This window comes from Poromitra crassiceps (genome assembly GCF_964638095.1).
Source record: "Poromitra crassiceps genome assembly, chromosome: 4".
Classification (NCBI taxonomy): domain Eukaryota; kingdom Metazoa; phylum Chordata; class Actinopteri; order Beryciformes; family Melamphaidae; genus Poromitra; species Poromitra crassiceps.
This window is the reverse complement of record NC_139626.1, coordinates 33342823-33352822: the sequence shown is the minus strand read 5'-3', so window position 1 is coordinate 33352822 and position 10000 is coordinate 33342823. Positions and strand designations below refer to the sequence as shown.

The 10000-nt window shown below is 42.4% G+C and overlaps 1 protein-coding gene across 1 annotated transcript in view; it reads right to left on the bottom strand.

Moving 5' to 3' along the window:
- Positions 1-6538, bottom strand: part of snx29 (sorting nexin 29) — a 166651-nt gene extending 160113 nt beyond the window's left edge. Inside the window, exons 1-3 of the mRNA XM_083635140.1 lie at positions 6203-6538; positions 4666-4730; positions 1986-2038 (exon numbers count right to left, since the gene is read on the bottom strand). Of these exons, the coding sequence (XP_083491266.1) occupies positions 1986-2038; positions 4666-4730; positions 6203-6209 (125 nt within the window). The 5' untranslated portion in view covers positions 6210-6538. The remainder of the gene's footprint in view (positions 1-1985; positions 2039-4665; positions 4731-6202) is intronic.
- Between the last annotated feature and the right edge of the window lie 3462 nt (positions 6539-10000).

The following is a 10000-nucleotide window of genomic DNA, read 5'->3' as shown; positions in this document are numbered from 1 at the left end:
TCACACAGCATGTACACACTCCACACACATATCACACAGCATGTACACACTCCACACACATATCACACAGCATGTACACACTCCACACACATATCAGACAGCATGTACACACTCCACACACATATCACACAGCATGTACACACTCCACACACATATCACACAGCATGTACACACTCCACACACATATCACACAGCATGTACACACTCCACACACATATCACACAGCATGTACACACTCCACACACATCACACAGCATGTACACACTCCACACACATATCACACAGCATGTACACACTCCACACACATATCACACAGCATGTACACACTCCACACACATATCACACAGCATGTACACACTCCACACACATATCAGACAGCATGTACACACTCCACACACATATCAGACAGCATGTACACACTCCACACACATATCAGACAGCATGTACACACTCCACACACATATCACACAGCATGTACACACTCCACACACATATCACACAGCATGTATACTAGGGCTGTGAATCTTCACTGGCCTCACGATTCGATTCGATTACGAGTCATCTGTCAACGATTCGATTCGATTCGATTAAACGATGCATCACGATGCATCGCGATGCATCTTAAATCGATGCATCACTTTTTCCGCAATACATGATTTATTTTTTCTCACTTTCTTTTTTCTCACTGTGTGGCTACTTTTAAAATAAAAGTGCATTTGGAATTGCATTGTATTATGATCCATAATTAAAATAAACAACTGCATGTACTTACATTCTATTTTATTTGATTATAAAAAAATAAAAAATAAAAAAATTAATAATCGATTTTTGATATTTGTTAATCGATGCAGAATCGTGCACGTCCGCATCGCGATGCATCTTATAATCGATTATTTTTGACACCCCTAATGTACACACTCCACACACATATCAGACAGCATGTACACACTCCACACACATATCAGACAGCATGTACACACTCCACACACATATCAGACAGCATGTACACACTCCACACACATATCACACAGCATGTACACACTCCACACACATATCACACAGCCTATCAGATGACCAGAGAGTGGAAGTAGCAGTACCACAGTATCAAGTGATCAGGGACCACACACTAGGGGTGCGAATCACCAGATGCCCCATGATGCGATATTATCACGAATCAATACTTAAACGAACACTCCGCCGATTTTCAACCAGCTTTGTATCATTACAAAATCAGTAGTATATCCGAAAACTGTCAACAGTTTGGCAGACATTCATTTAGTTTGACAGTTATTGAGAGTTGATTTGAGTTACCGTAAGTTGTGGACCATTGATGTTATTCATGTACAAATGACATCGCTGGTCCACAATTTAAATCAAATCAACTCTCAATAACTGCCAAACTAAATTAATACTTGCAAAAATGTTCACAGTTTTCGGATATACTACTGATTTTATAATGATACAAAGCTGGTTGAAAATCGGCGGAGTGTTCCTTTAAGTTATGATACGATAGTATTGCAATATTGCGATATGCTAGTATTGCAATATATTGAGTATTGCGATATTGCGATGTATTGTTGTGATGTATTACCTTTTTTCAACTGCAAATGATGTCCCCGAAGGAAAACTTAGTCAACATGTGTTTTATCTACGGTAATCAGATAGTTTCTAGTCTGTTCATCTCACTTCAATCATTTTTATTGCAGCAAAATGGGATTGTCAAGCTGACAGACTGAGCAACACTGTCATAAAAACCTGTCATAAATGTTGCATGATACACTTTACATTTTGTATAATAAAATATCACGATACTTGGCATTCGATACAATACGATATATTGCCCACAAAATATCGCGATACTATGATGTATCGATTTCCCTGCCCACCCCTACCACACACATAGGCAAACCAAACAATCTCAGCATATAAAAACAAACAAACAGACATAACAGAAAATCATTTGGCCAAAAAGCAACTTTTCTTACCTGCTGTCCAAGTCTGAGGCAATCTCCTTTCTTCCTCCGAAACGGATTTGGCACTGGAAAGATGAGGAGAAAGAAAGAATGATAATAAACAAATAATAATGTCTTTCCTCATTGTAGGGGGGGGGGGGGGGGGATTCTGCAAACTGTTTGTGATAGGCAGCTTTCTACATGTTTATTAATAATAATAATAATAATAATACCTTTATTTATATAGCGCTTTTCAAAACAAGTTACAAAGCACTTTACATACAGATTAAAAAAGGCAGAAGGCAGACAGTACATAAAAATTGCATACAATTAAAAGACACTAGGTAGACATTAAATATACCATGTAAAAGTGTAATATTAAAAAACTAGGAGGAATAGAACAATAAAATCACAATAAGATCAGTAAAAAGCAAGTCTAAAATAGTGAGTTTTTAGACGTGATTTAAAAGATGACAGTGTGGTTGCTTCCCTGATCTCCTCTGGAAGGTCATTCCATAACCGGGGAGCGTGAACAGAGAAAGCCCGGTCACCTTTAGTTATGAGTCTGGATGGAGGAATGGCCAGGAGTGACCTCCCAGAGGATCTCAGGTTGCGGTTTGGCTCGTAGGGGTGCAGGAGGTCAACTAAATATTCTGGAGCTAGTCCTCTACAAGCCTTAAAAGTGATCATTAAAATTTTAAAATCAATTCTAAAACGAACTGGAAGCCAATGAAGTGATTTTAAGACCGGTGTGATATGTTCTCTCCTGTTGGACCTGGATATGAGTCTAGCTGCGGCATTTTGAATTAATTGAAGTTTATTGATGTTTTGTTGTGTGAGACAGGAGAAAAGTGAGTTACAGTAGTCTAACCGGGATGAGATAAAAGCATGAATGACAGTTTCCAGATTTTTAGTGGATAAGAATGACCTTATTTTTGAAATTTTTCTTAATTGGAAAAAACATGATTTGACAACGGAGTTTATGTGCTGGTCGAAATTGAGATGCTTGTCGAATATGTCGAATATTAGGGGTGGGAATCACCAGATGCCCACGATACGATACTAAAACGATACTTGAGTCACGATACGATAGTATTGCGATATTGCCGATATTGAATATTTAAGCAATATCACATGAGAGGGAGTGCGGTTGTTGGCTAATATTGGCACTGCTGTGATTCGGTCGCCGAAGATAATCACAGCAGTGCCAATATTAGACAACAACAGCACGACCTCGAGTGTGATATTGCTTTTATACAACAGTTCTATTTAACAAAGCTGATTAAAAAAATGACAAAAAGCTGAGAAAATATATGATTTCTCTATTTATTCCTCCGCCAACAAAAATAGTCCCCTCAGCTTTCTGCTTTGCTGAAAATGTAGCCTAATCAGCCTAATTAACTGCAGGCTGTCTACTTTACTACTGTCTACTCTACAGCTGTGAAGCGTTTTGTTGATTAGGGCAGCTGTGAAGTGGAGTGATCTACACACAGTGAAGCGCCAGTGCATTATCATGAAATAACGGCACTCGTAGGATCCCTCTTGTCCAATCAAATTGCTCGGCCAGAACTACCTGTTGTATAATGCGATATATTGAATTATTGCGACATTTCGATATATTGCGATTTCTTACTTTTTCAACTGCAAATGATGTCCCCAAAGGAAAACTTTGTCAACATCTGATTTATATAAGAAAAAATGTCCAGTCTGTACATCTGACTTCAACCATTTTATTGCAGCAACATTGTCAAGTAGACAGACCAACAACTTTCATAAAGTCATGTCATAGTTGCATGCACCTGACAAAGTGAACTGTTTGTTACAGTCTACTTACAGTCCACCTTAACTGGATGTGTGTGTGTGGACTACTGTACTTAGGTAGTTTTTGAACAATGCAACTTCACTTCACTTGCACAAAACATCTTGTGCAGCCCATTCAGAAACTGGGGAATTTGTAAATTACTGTTATGACAAAACTGTTACTGTTAAAACAAAATGAAAATATGCTACCGTTTGTTTACTGCTGGCCTTGGAACTAAAGTTTATAGCAGCCCGGTGGCCTGGCATGGCATGGCCTGCAAAAATTATTATTATTATTATTTTTTTGCAATATCGATACTTGGCAGTCCAAATATCAATACAATATCGTCAGGGAAAATATCACGATACTATGGTGTATCGATTTTTCCCCCCACCCCTAATGTTCATCACATTAATTTGTATATGTTATATCAGACCTGGGGCAACTGGCAGTGACTACAACTACAGTGCACCTGACCGCAACATGCAAGATACCCGCTGAATAAGTGTCCAAATGTTCATGTCATTCTGGCCAATACTCCACTTCTGTTATAACATTTCAGTCTGGAATATGGAATATCTTTCAATCATCTTTATGACTAAAAGGCTAAAAGTAATCTCATGTGTAAGAAATGACTGTTCTACATTGAAGTAAACATTTAAATAATTAACTCATTGGTTTTGGATTTATTTAGCTTCCAGAGTGCATTGTTGTTCGTGTGACCCTCAACACAGGCTTTGAGAATCCCGGACCACTTACTGATACTTATGCTTCAATGTTATCTTTTATCATCTTTCAATGGGATCATATTGTGAGGATATGAAGATTTTGACATTGTGACACACAATTGTGTTGCGAATGCGACCCAGGCCACAGTCCAGCACCTGTACTTAGGCTCCGCCCCCTGCTCACCTGTTTAACAGCATCCAGCAGCCTCTCCAGGAGGTGTTGTCTCTTGGTATCACTCTGCTGAGTGCCTGACGAAGTGAAGACAGACAAGAGGCATCTTTCAAGGAAAACTATCCTACTCAATTCCATGCAGGGTTAAGAAAATAACACTTATGTACACTCAAATACTCACTTTCAAAGTCTGCACAGTCAGTGACTGCATTCATAATAATAATAGAGCATTAAACATAATCTCACTTATTTCACAACAACAACTAGAGCGACCGCACCGTGGATATATGCCTCCGCCAACAAGTGAGCAGTCGACATCCATGTCTGTCCAGAGACTTTGACGTTTGAGGCAAATGTGAAGAAATTCCGTCGAGGCGCTACTGATATATCGCGTTAATGAGCTAGAAAATGGCGTTCGTGAGGTCACAGTGACCTTGGCCTTTGACCACCAAAATCGAATGCGTTCATCCTTGAGTCCAAGTGGACGTTTGAGCCAAATGTGACGAAATTCCATCAAGGCGTTCCTGAAATATCGCATTAACGTCGGACGGACAACCCGAAAGCATTATGCCTCTGGTCTGGCTATTGCTGGTGGAGGCATAAAAAGGAAATGATTGGAAAATGACTGGAAGGAAATGAATGGTTGTGTCTGCACTGCAGTATTCAATAGACGGTTTTCATGGAATTGTGTTGCTAGGGAACCGTTTTTGAAACCTAGCTTATTTCCTGTCAGCTATTGTATTAGCATCATAGACTGTATACAGTAAACACTGCAACAGGAAGTTTTCTAGGAGCAATTTAGAATGTTTATCTTGTCAAGTTGAAACCATCTATAGTAACAGAGTTTTATCATATTTTCCTGCTATGGCATAATATTCCTCTAGGGACATATACGTTTTGTTGTGATATTTGTATACTGCCAGAGTGAGAAATCAACACCAGGTACCAGCCTGGTGCAGTTACTGCTGCCTATGGACAAAAATGTGTTTTCCTTCTACAGTAGTATGATTTGTATAGTTACTATAGTTATATTTTGATATGAAAAGAGAGGTGTGATACTGCCCTAAGCAGACTTTTCCTTTTCCTTTCATTTACTTGTCGACTGAGCACACTTGCTCTTTTCCAGCAACACCCTGATTCACATTTATACCTACAACCTAGTCGTTCATTGATCAGTGTCTTGCTCAAGGGCACCGGGTCATGGGTTTCAAACCAGCAACCTTCTAGTCACAAGAGCTAATAATAACAACCACTTGATCCTTAGTTTGCTGTCCGACAGTTAAAACCCTGGGAAGGTGGATTTGAATAGCTTTTATTAGCCTTTATTTTCCCTGATGTCAAAGTTGAGCATCTTTTTACCCATTCAACAAGGTTTGAAAGACCACATAGAAACACTGATTTGGGGAAGTATCTGTGTTGTGTCGTTTGCTTGAGCAGACAACCACTCTAGAGTAGACTAGCAAAAAAAACGTCTAGCTAGCATGCACAACCTGACATTTTATGCGTTATCGTTATGGGTTGCAAAAAATACCTTTACCACAAAACTCACCGTTCATTCTGACAGCCCGCCTCCGATAATAATAGTGACATCCAAGTTAATTCGTCCACTGCCGATACGATTCATCCCCTCCTGCAGCCATGAATCACTTCCAGAAGCTAGCGAGGGAGTGTGTCCATGCTGCCTCAGTGGCCGGGCTGGAAGCACACAACGGCGGGGCGAGGACCGATGCCCACTCGGTGAACTGAAAGGCCTGTGGAGAGCCGCCTGGCTGGAGGAGTCTACCAGATTCAGATATCTAAGAGTTGGACGAAGCCTATTAAGCCGGTAAACTATACCAAGCAGAAAGCGGAGTGTATTTGTGGGCCATATAGCAGGCTGTCAGTCTCTAGACCGTGAGGTGTTTTCTGTTAGCAGGTTGGCTGTGACACTGCGAAAAGGGAAACAGAGAGTAGCGTGGTCACATGACAACACGCAGATGTCATATGATAACGAAGCCGCATTGGGATTTGTAGTCCATTAAATGTATTGTGGGACAAGTTATATTTTCTTTTTTGTGATCAAGTTTTTTAAATTAAGGGGGTTACAGGTACAAGCAGAGCAAAGTCATATTCTCTGAAGTGTAAAACAAAGCATAATTATTGGACTGTTTATAACAAAAATAGAAACAGAGGGAAAGGTTATATCCACTGTCCTAAAAAATATGGACAGAGCTATCCCATTAATTTGTAATGTTATGAGTCTATAGTAACATCAGGGACTAGTTAATGCTGCGCAGTGATACCACTTCAGTCAGCCGACATCCTGGCTGAGCATGGGCAGTAGCAGCGGTAGCGTACAGTCAGGGATGTATTACCCGAACGGGCCTACCAGGCCCAGGGACCCAAGAACTCAGGGGCCCATAACACAGAGTCTCTTTGCAGGGGCCATCGCATATCTTGCCTGGGATGAAATGATCCCTTAGGGCAGTGGTTCTCAAACTTATTCATGTCAAGGACCCCTAAACTGACACTGACATTAAACCAGGGACCCCCATCTGATAAGATTTTTGCTTTTAGATGTTTGATTACAGAAAGTGTATGAAACCCATGACCAAAATAGTCATACATTCTGTCATTGTGTTACTATGGATGCAATTATAGTGAAAATAAATTATTCCCTGTTTTGCTGGGGACCCCCTGGAACCTCCTCAGGGACCCTTGGGGTTCCCCGGACCCCACTTTGAGAACCACTGCCTTTTGGCCCCAACTGTTTATTTTTGACAAAATGTTAAGTTTATGGACAAATAGCAGCTCATTTTGCTTTAATTGCATGTAACTGCACTGTAAATCCTGCATTATTGACAGACCTCCTCACAAAAATATGTCAGCTTTCAGTACTGACTGACTTCAATCTGACCAAGGAGAACATCCCAGACGGTTTCCTGTTTCCAACACCAGAGGGCAACAAAGGAGCACTGTAGTAGGCTGGTCTCTCTCTGGACCTAACCTCGCGTCACCAGGCTCTTCTCGACTCTGGACCAGACCACCGGTCCCGACCAAGAACAGCCAATTCCACAACTGTGGAGTGGGCGGGGCTTCGAAGGTCTGGACCCAGGCTGCCTACCGCCCTGCTGCAGTTGGAGTGATGAGGCAGGGCTGAGGAGGGATGGACGAGGAGTAAATGAGCTGGGAACAAGATACAGAGAGAGAGAGGGGAAGAACGCGGAGTGCTGTGCAGAAAGGAGAACCCTCTGATTACAAGGTAAGATACAGCGGCACGACAGCAGGGGGGAACTCTTTCTGCATCATGAAAAGTGTGCACAAGGGAACTTTATGTTTGGCAGAGATAGAATGAACTTTAGTCTTTACTGAGCATACATTTTAGGCTATATTTGTAACACTAAAATGTTTTACCTTGAAACATTTTGGGCAGCGACAAACTAATTCAATTGTCTCTATGGTCGAATGGTATATTAAATATATCGCTCAGATGAATATGCATTAGCGGCATTACACGGCCCATAGCCTATCTGTTTCTTTTCATGTTGACTTGCAGACAGAGCTGATTGTTAGCCCTATATCATAGAAAGGCACTACCTGAGGTTGTGTACAGCATGTTCGGGCGGGTGGTAGCCTAATCCTGGATTTTCTCTAATCTCCAAGCGACACTCCGCCACCCCGTGTCATCCACAGCAAGCCCTATATGAGCCAGACAAGCCCCATAGATCAGTGGTTCTCAAATGGGGGTCCGGGGACCCCCAGGGGTCCTTGAGGGGGTAGCCGGGGTCCCCAGCCAAAAGGGGGGTAATTTATTTTATTATAATTCCATTCATAAGTAACACAATGACTGTTTTGGTCATGGGTTTTATACATTTTCTGTAATAATAAAACATCTAAAAGTATCAATCTTATTATCATATGGGGGTCCGTGGGACAAAATCCTATCAAATGGGGGTCCGTGGTCTAATTTCTGTCAGTTTAGGGGTCCTTCATGTGAAAAAATGTGAGAACCACTGCCATAGATTGCACACACAACTCTCTTTACCTTTATGGTAAATGGCCTGCATATAGCGCTTTTATCCAAAGCGCTTTACAGTCAGTAGGTACATTCACCCATTCACACACCGATGGCGGCAGGTTACCACGCAGGGTGCTGGCACACCAACGGGAGCAATTTGGGGTTCAATGTCTTGCTCAAGGACACTTCAACATGCAAACTGGAGGAGCCTGGGAATTGAACCACCGACCTCTTTTATCCAAAGTGATTTGTGGACGACCCGCTCTACCTCCTGAGCTACATCTTTATATCGGTGCTATGCAGTGTGCTTCCCCTCTAAACACCTGTAGTGAATTTTGACTAGTTAATTGGTTGACACACACGCAGGCTCAGTGGCACAGCACAGCTGTTTACACACATGCAGGCTCAGTGGCACAGCACAGCTGTTGACACACATGCAGGCTCAGTGACACAACACAGCTGTTTACACACATGCAGGCTCAGTGGCACAGCACAGCTGTTTACACACACACAGGCTCAGTGGCACAGCACAGCACAGCTGTTTACACACATGCAGGCTCAGTGGCACAGCACAGCTGTTTACACACATGCAGGCTCAGTGGCACAGCACAGCTGTTTACACACACACACAGGCTCAGTGGCACAGCACAGCTGTTTACACACATGCAGGCTCAGTGGCACAGCACAGCTGTTGACACACATGCAGGCTCAGTGGCACAGCACAGCTGTTTACACACACACAGGCTCAGTGGCACAGCACAGCTGTTGACACACATGCAGGCTCAGTGGCACAGCACAGCTGTTTACACACACACAGGCTCAGTGGCACAGCACAGCTGTTGACACACATGCAGGCTCAGTGGCACAGCACAGCTGTTGACACACACACAGGCTCAGTGGCACAGCACAGCTGTTGACACACATGCAGGCTCAGTGGCACAGCACAGCTGTTTACACACACACAGGCTCAGTGGCACAGCACAGCTGTTGACACACATGCAGGCTCAGTGGCACAGCACAGCTGTTGACACACATGCAGGCTCAGTGGCACAGCACAGCTGTTTACACACATGCAGGCTCAGTGGCACAGCACATCACAGCACATCACAGCACAGCACATGTCTCTTTCCAACACGTGCCATGAGCTCTAAAGTTAATCCCACAGTCGTTTTTATTTCCCATGTACGTTGTTGACACAGGGTTGACTTTACTTACAGTCATGTACGTTGTTGACACAGGGTTGACTTTACTTACAGTCATGTACGTTGTTGACACAGGGTTGACTTTACTTACAGTCATGTACGTTGTTGACACAGGGTTGACTTTACAGTCATGTACGTTGTTGACACA